A 23,555-nucleotide genomic window follows, 5' to 3' on the forward strand; every position below is an offset into this window, starting at 1 on the left:
TAGGGCTGAAAAGACAGATCAGTAGAGGAGGTGAGTCAGTGGCTCAGTGACAAAGAATTCACCTACAAGGGAGACAAACATGTCACATAGGCATGTCTTTGTTTTTCTGTGGAGAAAGGAAAAGGTGAAGATTATGTATAACTTCTTGCAGTTCATTTACGTTATCTTGGTGTTGGTGGCATTATTATAGTGAGTGCAGCTTTCTTACTTGGAACTTTACCTGTCTGGAGAAGTTTCCTGTGAAGAAGCTGCCTGTTTCCCTGGTGCAGGTGGGAGGATGGAGGGGATAGCATTCCACAGAAAATATGAAAAGGCAGAGGAAGATTGCACAGAATCCAGCACATGTCAACTTGGAGTTTAATGAGTCAGCACTTCCTGCTCTCCTCTGTTCCCCTCCAGCCTGAGGCTTATTTTTATTAATTGTTGTTGTTGGTCTTTTAAATGTGGAAGAACTTAGGCTAATTTACCCTGTGCCCTGCTGCCACTGGCAGGCAACTGAGACTCATGCACCTTCTGCTTTTACCTTTCCATCAATCCTTTATTCAAAATAAGCATAATATTAAAAGTTTTTTAAATAGTTTAGAAGTGACTTCTTTGCATCACCTAGTAAAATGCTAAAGAGAGATTTTGTTGCTTTAGTATGCATAACTGTTCCACCACAACTCTCTGGATTGCTGATATGTGCATTTTATCTCTTTTATTTTTCTCCCTGCTCCTTCTCACTGTTTTTCTTGTTTGTTTGTTTTTTTGTTTGGTGGGTTTTTGTGTTGTTTTTTTGTTTGGGTTTTGTTTTTTTTTTTTTGCGAGGGTTCCTGTGCTTTTTCTTATCTGCTTGTCTTTTCCCGTTGACCTGGAGCATTTGCACATTAGTGCTTACTGAAATACTTTGTGGTGAATTTAGAGCAAAACAAATTAAGACCTTGCAGTTCAAGATAGTTCAGCTCTGTAGCTGGCTCCACTTGTACAGCAGTTCAGTACACTATAATATGTAGACGCTGTTGGCACTGGCAGACTGTTCATCATCTGTCTGACAGCGGGTCAACACTGCAAGCAAAACGGCACTTGGCTATTTGAATTCAAGAATCTAGTATTTTCTCCCCAGTAAGACCTGCAACCTGGTTAGAATAATCCAGACCTTATAATTTATGAAGTTGTCTGCATTGTGATGCACACAGCTATTCTTCTCTAACTATTCATTTTCTTTGAAGGAAGTCAAGATAGTTTACATGTGAAGGGTACTTGAAGAAATCTAGGACACCTGTTAACTTGAGTCAAGCTGGAATTCTTGTGAAAAGTTGAGCAGTTGCTTGCTGGCTGCTGGGAAAAGATTCTGCTTTCAGGTAAGTCTGGAAAGAAGCTTGATTCATACTTCATCTGCCTTAGGGTTTTAGCAGTTGTGGGGTGGAATTTACCAGTAATAAAACCCTGATTATTTTATGTGCTGAATAACAAGATTTTGAGAAGTCTTACAGATTTCTTTTTTAGGGGGGTGCAGGGCTCTGTGTGTGTGCTTGACTGAATTTCTTGCCTGTATTTCCTAAGAGAACGAGTGCTTTATTTTCTTCATTCTCCACCACCCGTATCTTTGAACATCATTTTTTCCTTTTACTCTGTCTTCTACCTTAAAACTAACCACTGTGCCCTTTGACGACACTGTTGTGTTTGTTGTTTTTTTTCCAGTGGGAGCGTTTGTCATTCATACTAAATCCCAAATGCTACTGAGGTTCAGTTAATGGTCCTGTAGACTGCAACCTTAATTGCTTGGAGGCACCGTTTGAGGAAGCGGTGTACCCTGAGGACACTATGTCCTTAAAAGGATAGGAAAATTGAGTTCTTAGCACGATATGGTTTCTGTCCAAGAAATGTATTCAGGTCTTGCTTAAATAAGAACACCAAACACTCCATGTTTCTCACTGTGCCTCTAGTCCTGGTTATCCTATAGGTACATGAAATGGCAGTCATAAATAAGTCTGTTGTGGCATCTCACAACATTGTCAGTTAAGTTTAAAGAAGTGTATTTACTGGCTTCAGCAAAAGCTTTCTTCAATAAAATTCTGTCATGGACATGAAAATATTGTCTGTTAAGTAACTGATATGAATTTCTGTTTTATTGTAATCAGGCTCTCTGAGCTTCGTAGGACTGAATTATAATGCAGAATCATACTCTATAATTATATTGCAATAGTTTATTTTAAAAGCTGGATCAAATAAATTGAAGAGAGAAGAGCTTGTGACAGTGTGGAGAAACGTAATCAATGGGAATTAACTTGTTTAATGCTTCTAGTATAGAGACATCCAATATGGTGGTAGCATTTCATCATTAAAGAATGAAAGATATTGATAATTTTTAGTTTAATATCTTCCAGGTTATTGGAGATGGTGATTTGAAGAATCAGGTTTCCGATATGAACAAATTAAAAACATCATCTGAAAAAAGGTAAATTTAAAACTATAGTGACTTCTCAACAATCAAGCTATTTGAGATTTGTGAAAAAGCAGTCTTTATCTTAATATTAAGATAAAAAAAATATACATTATGGGTCCCTAGTAAGTATGTGTAAGTTGATATCCTGAAACACTGACGGAGTCAATATTGGTTAGCATAAAGTAGCTTCACATTTAATAAATAACTTTTTAAATGTAAAAATTTCAGTGTATGTTCAAATATAAAATATACATTAAATTTCATTGAAACAATTATCAATAAATTTAATCATTTCCTGCAAACATTGGCAAAACATAAAATTACTTTTACTGAAGGAATTAAAGGCCAAGTTTATAATACTATATAAGAAGCCATGAATTTGTCATAAGAAGCATATCATTCTCTGACAGTCCAGCAATCCAACATAGATCTAGGATAAACAAGAGTGAGATTACAGAAAGGTTTCAAGCGTTTCAAAGTTGTGTTTGTTATTTTCATGATAACTTGTTTTAGCAAATATCTGAAAAAGTCACGAGATTATCTATGGAAAGCAACATGTTTGTTAAGCATCAGGAAACTATTGAAAGGCTTTCTTTCTGTCTTTACTCCTTTCTTAAGCTATCACAGGTTAAAACACCTCGTTAAATCAAACCATCTAATCAGATTTAAAAAAAAACATGGCAAAATAGAGATTTTTAGCTTAGGTCTTAGTTCTCTGAAATACCAGTTATTTTCTAAATGAGTGGATGAATTTGCATGAAGGACATGCTTTACTGTGCGTTGAAGTTATATCTTGTGATGGATTTAAAATTTGAATTTAAATGCTTGCATTTAGAATCATCTTTGCTTTTGCTGACTTCAGCAATGGAATGGCTTGATATCAGAGAGTGGCCATTCCTGTTTGTTTGAGGAATGGATCAAAAGAAATAGTAAAGAAACTATCATGTTTTCTACTTATGATATATTAGTTTCTTAGGTATCATGATAAGCAAAGTCAAACTCTCAGTCAGCAATGGGTATTCTTGGAAATAATACTAATTATAATACATAAAGTATACTATCACAAAAATTACTAGATTTTTGCAGAGTGGCTACTAAAGTGCCATTTATTCTTCTTTAGTTATTGAATTAAAATGGAAGTTTCCATCCTGCAATTCAAAATAGTTGTTCCATAAACCGTGAATAAATTACGGTGAATTTATTGTACAGAGATAGCTATGAACTTATCAGAAATACCAGCTTGCTAAAGATTATTTGGTAACTGGGGAGGTGGTTGAGGGGAAAAAAAATTAGAAAAGGTTTGCCTTGTGATAAAATGAAAACAAACTCAGGAGAAGCCTACCTACTTTAAAATAGTTTTTTAAAGGCTCACTGTAACATGCTGAAACACAGTTTGCTGTGGGGGGAGAAAACACTCGCTGATACTTCAGTGTGCTGGCTGGTCAGCCAGTAGTTTCAGAGGAAGTAGGAACAGTTGGGAAACTGAAGGCTTCTGATTACTTCCTTCATTTGACTGTTATCTTTTGGAAAGCTTCTTGCAAGGTGAGGAGCCAAAAACAATTCTAAGATAACTGAATTTTTATAAACTCACTTTATAAGTAGCTATAAGTGGCTGCCATGACAGCCATTGGAGTTACCTTTCTCATTGTGGGCACTTAGAAAGGTGTAATGATGTGTTTTAGCATTTGAGTAGTGAAAGTCGTGTACAGTGAGCGAGTGGGGAGTTGTGAATCCAGCACTTCATAATCACAGTAAGAATGCTTAAACCTTTGGGGAGTTGCTGGGACTGAAAGAAATGTCCCTGCAGTGAAAAAAATGGTCTTTGAGTAGATGTTTTCTTGTTGGTGGAGTTCTCTTTCAAATGTGAACTCTTGACATCCTGTGTTCCTCACTGTCTGGGCAGTTGCTTCCTCTGTATGTAGTCATACCTTTCCTAACCAGAGAAAGAGGAAATACACAAAGCTCTCTGGTTAGCTGGAGTCACACCGTACACTTTGGCAACAGCTGAGATGACGGCAAACTTGGTCATGCTTCCTTTCTGCAAGTAAGATGGTGGTGTGATGGGTGTTTTGAGCTGCAGCATTTGAACATGGGATGGAGAAAGTGTTTCCTGCTTATGGAGACAGGCAGTGTATGGGATCAAATAAGCCTGGTAAACTTCACCTCAGGGTGCTTATTCTGGGTTGCTAAATCCATCCCAGAATAATAATTATCAGTTGTCTTCAGAACTCATGAGATTTGGGTTAAGTAGTGAAAGACAGAGAAAGCAAACCTAACGGTTGTGTCTGTGAGAGTCAGGGAGCAGAAACCAAGTAGCTGTAGGGCAGCCACCTTCTCTTCTTTGCACAGAAGCATCCTGGAATGGGTGAGGCTGCAAACAGCCAACGGTGTTTTGAGTTTTGAGTTTTGAGTTGATCTTGAAAAAGCATCTGATCTTTTCATGTGTGAGAGAGTAACAGGTCCCATGGGCAGGAAAGTGGCATTAAAGTACCACAGATGTGTTTAAAGCTTTACTTAAAATAACCATTGCATATGACTGCCATCAGGAAGCTAAAGCGAGTGCTCTGTCCACGTGCTCTGGCGTAGGGCACTGGCTGGATACCAGAGCAGTGGTAGGTGGTTGCTGTCAGAAGGAAATAGTGCACGGTTTGTTTCTGCACGTGCTTTTTCTTTCCCTTTCTGGTTACAATTAATGACTGAAAATATTTTGAGCTTTGACTAATGATCTGAAAGAGGAGGAACAGTTCTGGTTAAAATTGCAGGCAGTTTGAAGCTGGAGATATCTGCAAAAATGTTGGAGGACCAAATGATTTCAAAATGCTCTTGTGAAATGCAGAAAATGGTTAAAAATATTTGATGGAAGTATGTGTAAAGTACCGTGCTTGGAGAGGTATACCCCTGGAACAGATAACGGACAGTCACATTTGTCGTGAGGAGAGCCAGAAATCACAAGATTAAACTGCAGGGAGAAAAACTTTCCAGTGAAGGGATTCCAAGTGTTTGAACAAAGTTGTGTTTGGTTATTGAATCCCCATTTTTGCTGGCTGCTGAGGACTGGTTGGGCCTATCTCTGTCATGAAGAGCACCTGTGGTGTTCATCCAGCTCTGTAGTTATATGACCTTATAAAGTTTCTTCTGGTGCTCCTTAGTTATGTTTTTGATAACTAAAGATAGTAGAGAGTATGTAACGTTCAGTGGCTACAGAGTGCACTTGTGAGAAGGCTTTAGAATGGGTGGGGTGAAAAATGTCTCTTTTAGTAACAAGAAGGCTTTGTCACATTTTGGGGAAACATGTCTTGTATGAAAGGCTGGCCACAGTGTTCGGGGTTTTCCTGTGAGGTTCTGCAATGTCAGCAGCTTAAGAGGAAATCATGCTCTGACAGGACACAGTTTTTATCGTGCTATTCTGACTATTTCTGTGGTTCACCTAGCTGTTGGATTAAAAATACTGAATTCCATGGGGTCTTTCTGTTTTGGAGAGCTGTCTTCTAGATTTAGATGCTGAACAGTTTGTTAGTCAAAACATATGTATTTGCATTGTAAATATCAGAAAGAGTCCCACTGCAAATTGGGTTTGCATTTTGTTCTTGGGTGAAATGGGTTGTCACAGCAGTACTACGTGCGGAAGCAGTCGGTCAGGCTTGCTGCTGTAATTTTTGTCCTACAGCCTTTTTGATTTACTGTGCAGACATTGAAATCTGTGTCCTGGTTTGAGGTAAAACAGAACCAATTTTCTGATTTTTAATTTTACTTTTTAGCTGGGCTCTTCTAACTAACTAAAGTCTGAAATTAACAGCACATTGTTCAGAAACTGTTCACTCAGAGTGATAAGACCTGATTATACCAAGGAATGGTATGCACAGGGGCTCTTGCTTAGACTTATTGCTATAACAACCAAGGCCAGCTAACTTCGCTGTTTTGCCCCGTTGGAGGGTCGGAAGCGGAGAAGTGTAGAGACGTCCCACCTGCAGGGAGGAGCAGACGGGACAGGTGACCCAAAACTGACCAACAGGGCATTCCATCCCATCTGCATCATGCTCAGTATAAAAGCTGAGGGATCAAAGGGGCAAGGCTGCTTTGGCTCGCTCTTTCTTCAGTGGCTGACGTCTGAGGAGGACCCTGTCTGTTCGTCTGCCTTTGGTTCTGATCTGAGCATTCCTGACTCTAGTTCAGGAATTCAGCTCCTGTCCGTCGCTGACTCCAGTCTGGGACTTTTCCCTGTGTCTGCTGGCGATCGTCATCCTGGGAGCTGAATAAGGTTTTGTATATATTGTATACTTTTTTCTTCTTTAATTTTTATTTTTCTATGATTATTTAATATTTTCTTATTTATTATTATTTTCATTAAAGTAGTTTAGTTCTTTTTCTGAACTCGTAAATCTCCTTATCTCTTCCTCTCCTCTCTGAGGAGCAGGGGGGGCCCATCTGTCATTCTGATTGGCCGGTCTGGCCAAAACCACGACAATCTGTCACAGCATTATAACCACTATGTTATATTAGTGTAGAATATTAATAAATAAGAGTACGATTCTTCTTCAAGAAGAAAACTCAGCTGTAGCTAAGAGGAAGGCAGGTCTTTAATTTATATTTCAGCATAGACTCTGGGCTGGTCTTATTTTCAAGGACACTTTATTTGGTATGCTGAAAACATGAAGCTTATTTGGCTATATTTCTGTTGGAAGACTTCTTGCAAGATGAAGAGCCTAAAACCATTCTAAAGATATTTCTTTAACTGCTACGAGTACTCATTGCTCTTGATAGAAACCCTGTCCCCCGGGAGGATAGTATACCTCTTAATCTTAGGACTTAAATCATTATACCAGCCAGTAGTGAGAATGACTTATTTCAACCTTTTAAAGCTGTTTGTAAGTATGGAGAAATTATGTTAGATGCTAACTTTATGTACATGGTATATTACTTCCATGTGCCAGTGTTCTTTGGATTTTGCAGGCCACAGCAGTCAAAAATCAGGTTTGCTGTAAATGAGTTTTGTCTTTATGAAAACTTACATTTTCCTTTTTTCTTTGTTCCTAAGGATCATATTAGCTTTCTTGGGTTGTTTCCAGCTTTAAAACTACATTTATTTCATTGTGAGACCAATGATATACCACAGTGGAAATTATATATACATACTGTTAAGTGAAAAGGGGCAAAGCGGTTTTGGCAGAAGATAAACCCCCTTGCGTTCTACCACTCCTCACCGAGGTGGGAGGCTAGGTGCGGCTAGGTTTAAATTATGAGTGATGCCCAATTCACCACTATCAGTCCAGTTGTGTTTAATGTGTGTTAAACTGTTACGATTTGGATACACTAATAGTGGACTGCACCTTCAGACTAGTCGTGCTCCTGAACTAGCACGGCCTCTCTCAAGTCTTTGGTCGCGTTCAGTGAGAAATCGAAACGACTAGCTCCTTAAACAGTGCAGTTTATTTAAACAACAGATATACAGGTTCTTAGGATTGCCGGTGATAAATACACCGTCTGCAAAGTGCGTGCAAGTAAAGATATTGTTAAGTATACAAAATGCGCAACAAAGTTATAAACAATACAGCCTGGCTATAAATGTAGGAGAGAGATTCTCTAGAGAAATTTCTAAGTTTCCTGAGAAAGCACTCGGTATAATCAAAGTCTTACCCAAAGGCGTCCCTGTGTTGTGGGGGAGTGGGGTGGGGAGGAAAGAAAGGCTCAGCCCGTCGACCGATCCAGGAAATCAGTGATGGAATTCTTCGTGATCGTATCTTCCCTGCGTATCCCCCCACTCTTGGGCTATTTTTACACTATTTGTTATCTTCAAAGTGGAGTTTGAATTACTTTAGTCATACATACTTTTATTATGTTTGGTGTAAAATTCTCTCACTTCACAATTAAAGGTATAGTTTACAAGAAATTCAGGGCGCAGACTCAAGGAGTGGTTGCACCTTAGAGGCACGTGGCCTTCGGGATGGAGGTGTGTTTTGGTATTATAACAACATTATAATGAGCAAAGTTTGCACAAAGGACAGCATTTCATCAAAATTTGACAAAATGTTGGCTCCAAGTATCGAGTGGGCAGCTAATTGGCAGCTTATCTGTTTCATGGTATCATCCCATTCCCACATCTGCTATACATCATAAGGTAAAGCTGCAGAATAATTGCATCCCATCCCATACCTCATGTAGCTTCACAAGCATCCTGATCAGGGAACCACAGGTGTTGTATTCTTCATGCCAGCTGCAGCTGTTTTCTACCTCAGAAGCCTCTTGATTTTATACTTTTCCTTAATGTTTGAACAATGCTGTACTTTTGTATTTTTAGCCAATTTAGTAATTATTCCACACATATACACACACAAATTGAAGCAGCATTTCTCATACACATTGGCTTATATGTGGGTTGGCTAGACTCTGAAGGTTTAGAATGTGGAGCTGGTGAAGATAAAATCTTTTGGACGTTTGATAGTTCATATACCAGGTCAACAGAGCTTGTGGATTCCGTTAAAATCTTGGGTTTATTTTGGGGTATTTCAAGTTCAGTGGATAAATGGAGGAGTAGAAATAAACAAAATGAAGCTTATGCAAGTAATAAAGGTTTTATACTATTCAGCCTGGTTTTGGATTATGTGAAAGGATTGGAAGAATTATGCTTTACTTATACAAGGAAAATAATATTTCAGCCACCAAGACAGACTTCTTTTAGTTCAAAAAAATACTTGTAACTCAAAGTCTAGCAAAAGATTGAGAAGGTGATATACTTCTCAATATAAAATTATTTAGATGTCTCATTTAGATGTCAGTATGGAAAAGTGACAGTGGTGGACGCAGTTTCCTCAACAGCTGTTACATCAGTTTGTTTTCACAGCAGTACAACCTTTGCTGTCAGCTACCTTTTTCCTTAATTTTAATGTTTTTTTTTCACACATCTAAATTAATTATTTTGGTAGAGTTAACTGTAAATGTGAAACCTTTTCACAGATGTAAAATACAAATCAAGGAATAATAATTCCTCATTGTTATAAGCAAAGCTGACAGTATTTATAAAGCTAATGTTATATACTTAAGTTTCATTGCATTCTTTCTGTTTAATCTGCCTGTCTTTGTGTATCATAGAATCATAGAATGTGTTGGGTTGGAAGGGACCTTCAAAAGCCATCTAGTACAACCCCCCTGCAGTAAGCTGGGACATCTTTGACTAGATCAGGTTGCTCAGAGCCTCATCCAGCCTGGCCTTGAATGTCTCCAGGGATGGGGCCTCCACCACCTCTCTGGGCAACCTGTTCCAGTGTCTCACCACCCTCATTGTAAAGAACTTCTTCCTAATGTCTAATCTAAACCTACCCTGCTCTAGTTTAAAACCATTGCCCCTCGTCCTATCACTACAGGCCCTTGCAAACAGCCCCTCCCCAGCTTTCGTGTAGGCCCCCTTCAGGTACTGGAAAGACGCTATAATGTCTCCCTGGAGCCTTCTCTTCTCCAGGCTGAACAACCCCAGATCTCTCAGCCTGTCTTCGCAGGAGAGGTGCTGCAGCCCTCAGATCATCTTCGTGGCCCTCCTCTGGACCGGCTCCAACAGGTCCATGTCCTTCTTGTGCTGAGGGTTCCAGAGCTGGACACAGGACTCCGGGTGGGGTCTCATAAGAGCAGAGTAGAGGGGGAGAATCACCTCTCTGTATTTGCTGGCCACAGTTCTTTTGATGCAGACCAGGATGCAATTTGCCTTCTGGGCTGCAAGCACACATTGTTAGCTCATGTCCAGCTTTTCATCCACCAGTAGCCCCAGGTCCTTTTCCGCAGGGCTGCTCTCTATCATGTCAGACACCATCCTGTATTGATCATGGGGATTGTCCCGACCCAAGTGTAGGACCTTACACTTGGCCTTGTTGATCTTCACAAGGTTTGCTTGAGCCCACCTCTCTAACTCATCCAGGTCCCTCTGGATGACATCCTGTTCCTCTGACCTGTCAACCACACCACTTAACTTGGTGTCGTTGGCAAACTTGCTGAGGGTGAACTTGATCCCAGTGTCTAAATCATCGATGAAGATGTTGAACAACACCGGTCCCAGTATGGATCCCTGAGGGACACAACTCGTCACCCCTCTCCATCTGGATATCGAGCTGTTGACCACTACCCTGTGGATGTGACTATCCAGCCAGTTCCTTATCCACCGAACAGTCCATCTATCAAATCCATATCTCTCCAACTTAGAGAGAAGGATGTTGTGGGGGACCATGTCAAAGGCCTTGCAGAAGTCCAGGTAGATGATATCTGTTGCTCTTCCCTAGTCCACTGACACAGTCACTCCATTGTAGAAAGCCACCAGGTTGGTCAGACAGGACTTGCCCCTGGTGAAGCCATGCTGGCTGTCTCGAATCACCTCCTTGTCCTCCATGTGCCTTAGCATAGCTTCTAGGAGGATCTGTTCTATGATCTTCCCAGGCACAGAGGTGAGGCTGACAGGTCAGTAATTCCCAGGGTCCTTCTTTCTACCCTTTTTAAAAATGGGTGTGATGTTTCCCTTTTTCCAGTCACCAGGGACTTCACGTGACTGCCATGACTTTTCAAATATCATGGAGAGTGGCTTGGCAACTACATCATCCATTTCCCTCAGGAGTCCGGGGTGCATCTCATCAGATCCCATAGACTTGTATATGTTCAGGTTCCTCAGATGGTCACGAACCTTGTCTTCACTTACAGTGGGAGGGACTTTGTCCTGCAGGTCCCCATCTTGTGTTCCTTCAACTTGTGAGGCGTGAGGAGAGAAAGGCTGGCAGTGAAGACCGAGGCAAAAAAGTTGTTGAGAACTTCAGCCTTCTCCTAGTCTGTTGTTACTAGTTTGCCGTTCTTGGTCATCAGGGAGGGTATGCTTTCTTTAACCTTCGTTTTCTGGTTGACATACCTGTAGAAGCCCTTCTTATTATTCTTTGCATCCTTTGCCAAGCTCAGCTCCAGACATGCCTTGGCCTTCCTGACCTCATCCCTACATAACCGGGCAGCATCCCTAACTCTTCCCAGGACACCTGATTCTGCTTGAACTGCCTGTGCAATTCCTTCTTGCCTTTTAGTTTGACCAGCAGGTCCCAACTCGGCCATGCTGGTCTCTTCCCTTTCTTGCTTGATTTTTTACAGCTGGGCATCGAGAGCTCTTGTTCTCTATGGAAAGTATCCTTGGGGATCTGCCAGCTCTCTTCTGTCCTCTTGTCTCTGAGGACCATTTCCTAGGGGGTCCTATTAACTAGAGCTGGAGATTTGCTTTCCTAAAATGCAGGGTCCTGACCAGGCTCTTGATCTGGCACACACCCCTCAGGACTGTGAACTCCACCAGTGTGTGGTCACTACAGCCCAGGCTGCCTCCGATCTTGACATCCCTGATGAGTTCACTTGCATTGGTGGCCATGAGGTCCAGTATGGCATCCCCTCAGGTAGGGCTGTCTATTTCCTGTCTTAGGAAGTTATTGTCAAGGCACTCCAGGAACCTCCTGGATTGTCTACAGCTCGCTATGTTGCTTTTCTAGCAGATGTTGGGGTGGTTGAAATCCCCTAGCAAGACATGAGCCTTCGAGCGTGATGCCTCCCTTAGCTGGAGGAAGAAGGCTTCATCAGTAGGTTCCCCTTGATCAGGCAGCCTGTAGTATAGACACCAACCACAAGGTTCCCCTTGTTGCCTCAGTCTGTAATTCCTGCGCATAAGCTTTCAACTTCCTCTTGGCTGTTCTTTAGGGACATCACACTCTATCCCTTCCTTAACATAGAGGGCAACACCTGTATGGCTGGTTTTAAATAGTTTTTTATATTAAAATGAATTTTCAAGGTGATTTTATGATGTCAGGCCAAAATACCCTTGTGTTCGAAATGAATCTAAACTCTGATGATAGCTTTGAACACTTTCCAACTTTTTTTCTTCAAAATAGTGGGTGCTGGTTTGCTCACTTCATGAATGCTAGACTTTTTCTTTCACTTCCGAAACACCAGCCTTTAAGGCAGACAGTCTTTGGGACTGTTTGTAGCCAGTTTTTCCTTGAATGGCAGGTTTGATACAGTATCCTGGCACGTAACACAAACTATATTAAGTTACTCTAATTGACGTAGATAAATAACATTTGTACTTATATCTTGATTTTTATTTAGTGCAACCGATTTCCCTGTTTACATTTGCTCTTGGAGATGCTGTTATATATAATTAGTCTGCTGCAATGCAGGCTTTGAAAAATCTGTAAGTTTGCCAGAATTAAGGAGAATTAAGACTTGACTGTTTTCCAGTCAAGATAAAATATGAAGGTGAAGGAGCCACTCCCCTTAATCTGACATGGGGTTTCTATGGCTGGTGGGTTTTTTTCTCTGTTCTAGATGCAAAAATGAATGTAAAAAATCTTTCTTGTAGCGTTTCTACCAGTTCTCGGACTATGTCTCTGCTGTCACAGCTGGAGAAGTTAAATTTGGACTCTGTATTAGGAGAAGCAGACAATGCCAGATATGTTACCTCAAAGATCCTTCATCTGGTTCAGAGTCAAGGTAAATATCTAAGTTTTGTGGTTTTGGTAGTTTTTGATTTGAGGCTTCTTTTTGTATTTCTTTCTTGATGGACTTTTCTTGAATTTTTGTTTCTGTTTGAACTTGATTATCCATCCATTTTTGCACTGATTGTTGAAACTACCTGTTTAAGGCCATGTTTAATGCTGTCTGATATAGTATTGGTTACATTAAGTGCATTTTGTATTGTGAAATAGCAGTAATTTAAGTAATAATTCAGTGTGTATATATATGTGTGTGTTTATATATGAGAAGTAGAATTATCTGGAAGAGAGCTTTGTTACAGATTTTTGTCTTTACAGTTTGTTTTTTTTTTTTCTAGGGCATGACAAGATTGTTGGACAAGTGAAAGCAAAAATGAGTTTTAAAATACCTTAAGTCTTGTACTTATTTCAGTTAGTTTTGTATACATATATGCAGTTTTTAATAGGTTTTTTTTTATTTGCAGTGTAGATTTTCTGGTATGAAAATGATCACTTTCTGATATATCATCACTTTTTTTTCTGCAAGCTAGTATATTAAAAGAAAAATGGTCTTTTTTTTTTCATTGGCAGAAAAAACCAGGAAGGAGATGACTTCTAAGGGCTCTACTGGAATAGAAGTTATCCTGTCAACCCTAGAGGTAAAACCTTTTAATCTGTGTAGTTATGGGTACATAGCAAGCTTTCGTTTTATCGCTGGGCTTTTTATTATTAAACATGTTATCCTGGCTAGTCTCCAAAACTTGTGTAGGATTGTAATGATTAGATACGGTCCGTAAGTATCATGACCTACCTAAGAATTTCTCTCCCTTATTTTTAAATATTCTAAGAAATTATTTGTCAGCTGTCACTTCTAATTAATATGCCATATTACAAACTAGGTTTCAGTTGGTTTTGTGGCTGATTCAGGCTGCGTAGTGGGTTTCCTGGGTGGTCACATCTTAAGTTATGTTTGATTTTGTCATGTCAGTTTCTTCAAGCTTTCGGTATCTAAACCACTGTATTAGACATCTCCATTAAGCAAAGAAATCTTTCTGGTTTTTATTGCAGAATACGAAAGATCCTCAGACTATTCTAAATATATTGAATATTCTCATTGAGGTAGTCTCAGTTGGTAAGTTTTCATTGAGGAGCAATTTCTGATTATATTCCTGTATTCTTCTGCAGACTTTTGGGGGTTTTGTTTTTTTGTGTATGTGTTTTGGTTTTTTTGTTTGTTTGTTTCTGACATTTCCTAAAGCTGATTTATATGCAGAATAAAAAGAACATAAAGAATGAAGTCACATTTCAAATAATCATACATAAATAATTTACGTTGCTAAGTCCAGCATGTTCTTGTATACCGCAGTCACATATGAAGGAAATATTGCTGTTCTAAAGACTTTCTTTATGATAACTGTAGCTTAGATATTTAATTGTTCTTTGCCTTCGGAGATATCAGTTGAGTTTTAATTTCTAGGTGGTGGTCGGAGAGCAAGCGTCTTAGTCACTAAAGGAGGGACACAGATCTTATTGCAGCTGCTTTTGACTGCCAGCAAAGACTCTCCACCAAATGAAGAATTAATGGTGCTTCTTCATAGTCTTCTTGCAAAAATTGGTCCAAAAGGTGATAATGATATACTTAAGTAATATGGCTTAATACTTTACAGTTTTGTAATTGAAACTTAAGAAAACTTTTCTTTCTATTACTGTGTAAGCTTCCACGTACTCAGAATTGATAGAGGAGAACAAAAGGAGGAGTAAAATAGAGGGGAGGAAAGAATGGTGAAAAATAGATATGCAGAGTTGATATTATAAGTAGAAGGAATTCACAGCTCATTTAACTTTTATTTTTTTATAATAATTTCAAAATTAGTGTGATTGATCTTGTATTTCTTTGATGTCAGACAAAAAGATTGGCATGAAAGCAAGAATTAATGGTGCCCTAAATATATCATTGAATTTAGTGAAGCAGAATTTGCAGAACCACAAGCTAATATTGCCATGTCTTCAGGTATTAAGAGTTTACTCAACTAACTGTAAGTATAGATGATAATTATTTTCTTTCCCATGTAATATAAAGTTTTTTACCTGGATATGGTTAAAATATTGGATCTAATGTTAGATGTTTAAAATAATTATTTTTATCCGAGAATTTGCTTTTTATATTGTAGAATTGCTTAAATTCTAATAAAAGCTGTGAAGCATGTTTGTACTTCTTGTGTATCTTTGTTTTTTGTTCAGTCTGTGTGTACATATATATATGTATGTATATATATATATATATATAGTTGGGGGGTGTTTAACCAGTGCTCTTGTATGTCCAGAATTTTGAGTCATCTAATTTGCATAAATGCTGATGATTTAAGATCAAAACCAGAAATGATAACATTGTGTGCAAAAGCACTTTAGATTAAATAATAATTCTCTTTATTGTACATGTTCATGATTTTTTTTCTTTTATAATTTTATTTTATTCTTGATTGCTAATGTAAGACTTCGTTCACACTGGAAATATTTTATTTCTTTATTTAACGTTTCCCTTATTCCTTGTGTTGTAGTGCCCTACTGTTGGACTAATATTTTTCCATAAGAGCTTAATTTTTTGTTTGGACAGGCATTAGGAAGTTGATGAAAATAGTGTGGTTCTTGCTGTATCTCTACGGTCAGTTAGATGCTCTGGAGTTTTTCCTTTGAGTTCAAAATGACCATTAAACCTCTTAAATAAGTGCAAGAAACTGAAAACATAACCATGTTCCTCCAAGAGAATTGATTTGACGATCTATAAGATTATGTTTTAAGGACATTCGCATGAACACCTGTAATTCATAAATCCCAGTACTTTTTAAATGTGGAAGCTTTATTTCTGTTGAACTGTCTAATAATGAGGTAAAATCCTTCTAAATGGAAGAGTTTAATACAGGTAGTTGCATAGCTTAGCTGAAAACTTGCTACATCCCTAAAATGGGAAATTGAACTGAGTCTTTAATTCGGATTCTGCTTAGATCATTTCTATTTTTCTGTGTTTCCTTCTCCTTATAAACAGAAAAAGTAGTAGCTTATTACATTCCTATGAGTAGTACTATTTAAAGTGTGTGTGCATTTGCTACCAGAATAGAGTCCTTACTTTTCTTAGATTCTAGTGGTGTAGTGTTGCTGCTAATGATCATGAAATTGCAGCTTGGGTTCAAGTACTAAATTCTACACTACTAATAGCATTTGTTAGGTTGAAGTTAATTCTTATTTGCTGTCTTCATACTTTGTTAGGCCTACATGTTGCTAAACGCAGTTGGGAACTGAATTCTATGCCTGTTTCAGCAGTTCATATTTTCAGTGGGCGTTGGACTTCAGCCATACATCCATCCAGCGTGTGTTCCCTGAACGTAGGATTTAGCATAATTTCTGTTGAGTTGCTCCCTTTCAAGTAGATTATTTTTACAGGTTTTTTTTTCCTGATAACATACATGCATAGTGAGTAGCTCAGCAAAATTTATACCAATTGGCATTCCTAAATCTTACAGTGAACGCTTGACTTTCAAATCCTGGTGGACATACTCATCTGTCCTGATACTGAAGGATAATAGCAAGTCATAGAACTTATTAGACTTGAAATTTTAAAAACCCTGCTGTCTTGATAAGCTGTGGGATTTTTTTTTTTTTTAAAGAAAATTCTTTTTATGTCTTAATAACAAAGAAAGTAGAAGCATGCATTGGAAGTAGTACATGATTTTATTTGTAAAGTAATAATCTTTTTGGTTCTTTTCCAAGAGTTATCAGGATTGGATTATCACATTATGTGTAGTGTCTGCTTGTCGTTGTATGTCTTAAAGCATAAACGTGTCTAACTGTTTTGTACTTCAAAATAAGATCACATGGATTTTAGTTTGAGTATATTGATTTTTGCTGTTGCCTTTCTTATTACATTACCTTAAAATGGATTTAACTCTTAAAATGGTTTTAACTCTTACAGCTGTAAATGCAGTGTCCTTGGGAAAGAATGGAGTAGTAGAATTGATGTTTAAGATCATTGGCCCTTTTACTAAAAAGAACACTAGCCTTATGAAGTAAGTAAGGTTTCTTTAATATAGTATATGGAAAACCTTAGATATGTTTCAAAACTTACTTTTAAATGAAAAATAATATTAGAGAAATAAAATTAACTCATATTTGAAAGTTACAGTAAAGGGAGGTGGGAAGGAGAACCACAGATCTGACAGTTTAATTTTACCCAGTAGAGTCATACAAAATATTTGAATGTCTAGTTATAGTACTGGTAAAAGAATATAAATGTTATTTTTTGTCTCTAATGTTCCTGCATGGAAACTGTACCATGGTTATTCCCAAATCAGGACAAACCGATAAAGACAATCCCATTGTTTTTCAATTTGTTGAATTGGCTCCCACATCTCCCTTGTGTTTGTAGAGTGACACTGTCTGTTTTATTTTGTAATAGAATTTTCTTTCTGTTTTACTTCAAATCAGTTATAGACTCTCAAAGCAAAAACATAAAACATACAGTAGGAATCGCAAGCAATATCTGTCTAGTGGGCTGTTGTGTTTTTAAAAAAAACAACAAATTCACTGTGTACCTTGAAGTGGTGACTTTAGTTCCACCCCCAACCATATATTTTTCTTTTTTTTTTTTCTTTTTTTTAAGTGAATTTAGGGTAAAAATAGATAAGTGGATCTAACTGGAGATAGCCCTTTCTGGGTACACTACCACGCTTTTGAAGTACATAGCTACGGAAAACTGAATTTTTCATCTGGTTAGCAAATTAATAATCTCATGTTGTTCATATTCTAACTTCAGTACAAAAGAAATAGTGTTATGTTATCTAAATCTGGTATTTGTGGTCACTGGAATATCTTTTTAAAAAAAATGCCCTGCCCCTTAAAGCCCCAGCTAAAAATAGACACATGAACTTACTATTCCATGATGTGAGTAGTCGTGATACCCTTGTTTATGGTCTAAGATCAGATGCGTGAAGTCTCTTTTTACAAAGAGATTAAAGATAAGTAGATATGTTTTCTAGTTGTACATCTTGAGTTAATTGAGACAAGATCTTTGCGTACAGGAAAGATCTTGTGCTCACGATCTTATGCTGTAGTATAGATTGATGGTCATTGCTCCTCAATATATTCATACACTGCCAGTTTTGACCTATGCTTTTCTAAAATAGTATCCTTTACTTTGTGGAAGTACTTGTTCTGCTGCTAACGTAAAAACATGAGTTTCAGAAGTATCTCATCCATTGAGTATGGTTCATAAACATTACATTGTCACTTAAGGTGGGTTTTTTTTTTTGCAAAGGCTGAAAGTTTGTATAGCCGATTACACTGATGATTTTAAATTTCACCATCAGACTTCAGGTATAGCAGAGATGCATGATATTTTAGTAAAATCAAATTTTAAAAGCAAAGTCTGTGATACAGTGCAAGCAGGAAAACATGGGGATAGATGCTAAATAAATCTGTTAGCAGTAAATATTTTGTATAGATTTATAGCGTTGTAGATTAAGTTTATTGGTTGGTTGTTGTTTTGACTTTTCTTGTTATGTTGACAGGGTTGCTTTAGACACACTTGCTGCATTGCTAAAATCAAGTAAGTGACTACAAGAAACTGTCTAGTTGAGAGAGAGGTGTGTGTGTGGGTGTGTGTATATATACACTCAGAGTAAAACTAAAATTAAGTCTGTGGCCAAAACAAAATCAAGGCTAGGAAATTTGAAATAAGGCTAAAGTTTTATCTGTAATCTCTGGTGCTTTAGTATTTGTGTGGTACATACATAATATGTTTAGTTACTGTCTCTTCCTCAGTTACGCAGCAGAAATGCTGCACTGCTTCTGCAGAACTGGTCTGGATCCAAGGTGGAGAAATAGCCTTTTACAGTCACTCATCTCAGCCCTTCAGTAACAGATATCTGTAGCTTAACTCCTGTCCATCTTCTTTATATGTACATCCAAAAATATCTGTTGGATGGCAGGACAAAAAACAGGGTTTCTTCAGGTACCTTTCTGAGTAATTAGGTCTTGGGTCCTAATGACAAGTCTGTCAGTGATGCTCACGAAGTGGAACCAAGGCTAATGACATGATGGTCTGTTCCCAGACGCTGGCTGTCTTGGCCATCAGCAGTGGCTCCTGACAAATGTCATCTATGCAGATTTTGCACCAGGACTGTAACTGAGAAGGAATTAAAAACTCGTTCTCTTCAAACGGTTGTATAAAAGCTACAGCATTCCTAGGAGTTGGATGAGAACTGAGGCCTGATTAGATTTGCAGAAAACTATTTCAGGCAAATGACAGGAAACTTCTGTATCGATTGTTACAGGGTGCAGAGTTTTCCCTTGTTTTATCATTGTGATACCTTGGTCTTACAGACGTGTGTATTTACCAATTTTAGAATTTCTCCTTAGGAAATTTAGGGAAAGAAATATTTCCAAATTATTGTCAGTATTCTGTTCTTTAAATTGGCAGTTAAATTTTAATGTTTGGGAAAGAAATAAAATGTTGAAAAGGTGTGTCTTTGAAATAGAAGGTAACTTCCCACACTTTATGTAAGTAAATCTTTTTGTAAAACCACTAATCTCTGATGTGTAGAGTCCAGTTGTCATACTGATTATCCAGTATTTGGGATAGAGGTATTTTGAGTTTGTCAAATCTGAGTGATAACTGTTGCAAAACTGTATGGATTACAAACGGTAAGAAGTTTGTTTCAAGTCTTGTAGCTACCCAGTGTGTGTGGATAGAGATAGATATGCTTTATAGAAACACTTTTTTTTTTTTAATTTGCTAGCTGACAGTATCTTACAATTACCTTTAAGTGTAATGCACACTTAAATGTGTGCATAAATGACGTGAAATGTTATTATGAAGAATGAAGTGTGGATTACTGGCCTCAGTTATTCAGTCATTTCTGTTTAGGTTGATGTAAAATTCGCAAAGAGTGGCTAAAATACTACTTTAAATGAAACAACTCAGTTACTTGGGTAAAAAAGAATAATTTTAACATTGATTGGGAAATGATATTGAAGTCTTTGGGCAATTTTTAATTTTCTTTCCTAACTTTTTTTATAAAGAAACAAATGCCAGGAGAGCAGTGGACAGAGGATATGTGCAGGTGCTTTTAACGATTTATGTTGATTGGCACCGTCATGATAGTCGACACAGATACATGCTGATACGGAAAGGAGTTTTACAGTGCATTAAAAGCGTTACAAACATCAAATTGGGAAGAAAGGCATTCATTGATGCCAATGGGATGAAAATTCTTTACAACACTTCACAAGTAAGTTTATCTCAGTTGTTTTCTTTGGTATTGTTGGTTTTGCCTCTTCAGCTTTAAAACTCCTGTCCTCAGATTTGTTACAGTTCTTTTAATGATATTCATAGCCATTCCTGATTATGGGGATAAGGATTATTTTCTGTACTTGACTTAAGTGGAATGAAAAAACAGAATTTAATTCATGTTTGGTATTATTTGGCTGTGACTATTTCTAGGAGGGGTTGTTGAATTTAATTTAAAAAGGGGGGGGGCAAAGTATTTTAATTTTGAAGTTTGGGTTTTTAATAAACATGACTTTGAGTTGGTTGAAGTTCTTCTGGCCTTTGAAGGAGACAATAGTAAAATTTATTATAAACAAAATACTTTTCTATTAGTGAATTCTAGAAATCATAGAATCATAGAATGGTTTGGGTTGGAAGGGACCTTAAAGATCATCTAGTGCCAACCTCCCTGCCATGGGTAATCTGTAAAACAAATCTGTAAAACAAATGTAGTTTGACTATTAGTTTGAGAGGTACTTTTCTTTTGTCTTCCTGTTAATAGGAGTGCCTTGCAGTAAGAACTCTTGATCCCCTTGTCAACACATCCAGCCTAATAATGAGAAAATGTTTTCCTAAAAATCGTCTTCCTTTACCAACTATTAAAAGTGCTTTCCATTTCCAACTCCCAGTTATTCCTGCCAGTGGTCCTGTGGCTCAGCTGTACAATTTGCCTCCCGATGGTATGGTAGTTTTGTAATATTTTGTCTTTGAGTATGTCTAACATTGCTTTATGTAAGGTGGAATCAATTGCAGTTATTTGTGTTCTCCACTAAAACTTGGACTCTGAGACTCGTCTCAGCTGGCAAAGGGTCTGTGACTGTTAGCGTAGAGCACCAATTTCTGATGTTAAGTTTTAACTGATGAAAATTCTGTCTACACTTGTGGTTATGTTTCTGAGATATGAAACAGGAACTAAAATGTGGTGTTCATCAAACTCTGAAGTCTAACGCGCAGGCTGTACATAGTAGTCTACAAACTTAAATGGTCTTTCTTTTTAACCCACTTATTATATACATGCTGCTATATAAAATGTAATGTAGTGTGCATCCTGTTTTGCAGGAGTGCATGTTCCTTGATTTCATTCTGTTACTCTGATAAACTGCATGTAGTGAATTTAGATTAACATGTACCATTTGAGGCATTGTTTTTTAGATTATTGTGGTTATTCCTTCATTTGCATGATGAGAAAAGTAGAGCTGCTTTCTTGGACTTTTGCAGGCTCTTAGGCAACACTTGTCTGCAATGTATTTGTATGGTGCTTTGTAAGAAATAGATTCATCCCATTGTGAACACCTTTCATTATTTTTGGATAATTAATGTTTAATGCATTTTCAGATATGGTGAAACAGCTTGGTACCTGGGTAAGCAACTGATGAAGTTGCTGTCAGAAAGTTACTCTAAAATGAAGAGGCAAAATCAGACTTTTCAGTATCTTCTTATTCACAGTATCTCGGGAAACAAAATGTGGTCGTAGTCTGAAAGAAGGCAGCTATCCGATTGGGGTTCACATGGGTCAGACTCAAACTGCAGGAGCTTAGAGTTTGTTTATGTTTTATCTTCAAAGTAGAAAATAGATTAGAAATGTGTTCCAAAATCCACAGAAATTTAGCCTCTACTTAATGTAGTATTTATAAACTTCGTATTTTATTGAAGACTACTAGTTTTGGGTTGTTTTTTTTTAAATGAGTCTGTTATCTGCTAAAAAAGAGTAGTGAAAAACCTAAGGAAATAGGATGCATAGGATTTTCTTTTTAAGGAAAAATGTCTGTATTAAAAGACATGTAGACTGTTGGGGTGGGTACAGCTCTGAATTTATTATAAGTATAATCTTGTATAGGTGGCATTGTAAAAGCAATACACGTAATCATTCTGAATGCACTAGAGAATCAGTATAATTTGTAAACCTCTGAGTGAGCCTTTTACTGACAGTCAACAAATTTCCTGCATGGAAAACTGGAAAACACTCATTCAGAAAACATAACAAAAAAACCCCAGCACTCAAACCACATGAGATTTCTAGAAAAAGATGAAATTTGCCACTAGTAATCAGTACATCTGCCAGAATAACCAGCTGATGCCCACTTCCACATATTAGGAAATTAGCTTAATTCTTCTTACTCATGTAAAAAATGAGTTTGCTTCCCCTTGTTTTTGTTTATTGAAAAAGGATGAAGTCCTAAATCCTTCAATGTACTGGGTCTCTAACTCAAGTAGAAATTAGTCATTAGTGTCCAAATAGTTCCACGTGTCTAAAAAATAACACGTCACTGTATGTTTTGGGGGTAAAATTTAGTTCCCAACCTGTCCATGCTAAGCAGTTGCAGTGACCACTCTCCATGAGTGTCTTCCTTACTGGTTGAATCTCCAGTGATATGTTTCTCTTTTTTTTTTTTTTTTTTTTTTTTTTAATTGTTAGTCCCCATTTAAGTGAGACAAAAAACGTGAAGAGGGTACTTTGTCCCACTGTTCTCTGATACTGGGTCATTACTAGCTGCCACAACTAAAAGCTGCTGAAACCTCACTTTTGTTGTTTGGACATGGTTGTCATTACTTACTTTGGGAAAAGGTGTTAGAATCATCTCATCTTGTGCTGACTTCAAGCCATGCTGAGATGTTCTTGGCACATCTGCTTTGTGAAGTAATTCTAATGGCCATCTGCTGTCTTGCTGGGCTTTTTTGGGTGGGGGGCATGTTGGGTGTTTTTTGGTTTTGTTTTGCTGCGTTTAAACCAGAGATCTTTGTTTTGACTTAAAACTACATGGAAATATAGTAAAATGAGTCTGCGTTATTGTCAAACAAGCATTTTGTTTTGTAAATCTGGTAGTAGTAATTGATGTTTACTAGTTGGTTTTCACAGTTTTTTGAAGTGGTACGTAAAAAAAAGAAACACAGAACATAGATATTTAAATTTTTTGAGCATGTTTATTGGTTTAAATGTATAATCTGCTTTACAAAACTTTTTTGTGTCTTAGTGGATGATGTAGTAGATGAAAGTGATGATAACGATGATATTGAAACAGAATCAGAACTTGAAACCGAAAATGATGATGACAAGGACCAACATTTTAAGGTTGGTATGAAACAAAATTAGCAGGCAAAAATCAGGCATAACAGTTTTTTAATTTTTTTAAGTTGCTTGAATCATGTATACAGCCATATGTTTTAAGTGTTAAAAGGACTTTGAGGAGGTTTTCCAGTCAATTTCTAAAATTAAAAAAGCTCCTGAAACTTGAGGAGGGTGGGTGCTGCGTGAAGATACCAACCTTTGTTGTTCAGATTGCTTCAATATTTTTATCAAAGCCTGTTTGCTTCACACTTCTTGTGTCTGGAGAAGTGGAAC

The 23,555-nt window shown here is 37.5% G+C and overlaps 1 protein-coding gene across 9 annotated transcripts in view; it reads left to right on the forward strand.

Annotated features, from left to right (window-relative positions):
* Nucleotides 1–23,555, forward strand: part of AGTPBP1 (ATP/GTP binding carboxypeptidase 1) — an 81,973-nt gene that overhangs the window by 12,535 nt on the left and 45,883 nt on the right. For all 9 annotated transcript variants that reach the window (XR_010069026.1, XM_063319606.1, XM_063319608.1 and 6 more), the window contains exons 2-13: nucleotides 1,209–1,340; nucleotides 2,367–2,437; nucleotides 12,783–12,913; nucleotides 13,486–13,553; nucleotides 13,963–14,026; nucleotides 14,372–14,518; nucleotides 14,799–14,930; nucleotides 16,862–16,955; nucleotides 18,456–18,493; nucleotides 19,969–20,177; nucleotides 20,718–20,895; nucleotides 23,188–23,285. Coding sequence is in view for 8 of the 9 variants with exons in the window: in XM_063319606.1 (XP_063175676.1) it covers nucleotides 2,406–2,437; nucleotides 12,783–12,913; nucleotides 13,486–13,553; nucleotides 13,963–14,026; nucleotides 14,372–14,518; nucleotides 14,799–14,930; nucleotides 16,862–16,955; nucleotides 18,456–18,493; nucleotides 19,969–20,177; nucleotides 20,718–20,895; nucleotides 23,188–23,285 (1,191 nt within the window). In the remaining variant the exon portion in view is untranslated. The remainder of the gene's footprint in view (nucleotides 1–1,208; nucleotides 1,341–2,366; nucleotides 2,438–12,782; nucleotides 12,914–13,485; nucleotides 13,554–13,962; nucleotides 14,027–14,371; nucleotides 14,519–14,798; nucleotides 14,931–16,861; nucleotides 16,956–18,455; nucleotides 18,494–19,968; nucleotides 20,178–20,717; nucleotides 20,896–23,187; nucleotides 23,286–23,555) is intronic.

Source organism: Chroicocephalus ridibundus, chromosome Z (assembly GCF_963924245.1).
Source record: "Chroicocephalus ridibundus chromosome Z, bChrRid1.1, whole genome shotgun sequence".
NCBI lineage: Eukaryota > Metazoa > Chordata > Aves > Charadriiformes > Laridae > Chroicocephalus > Chroicocephalus ridibundus.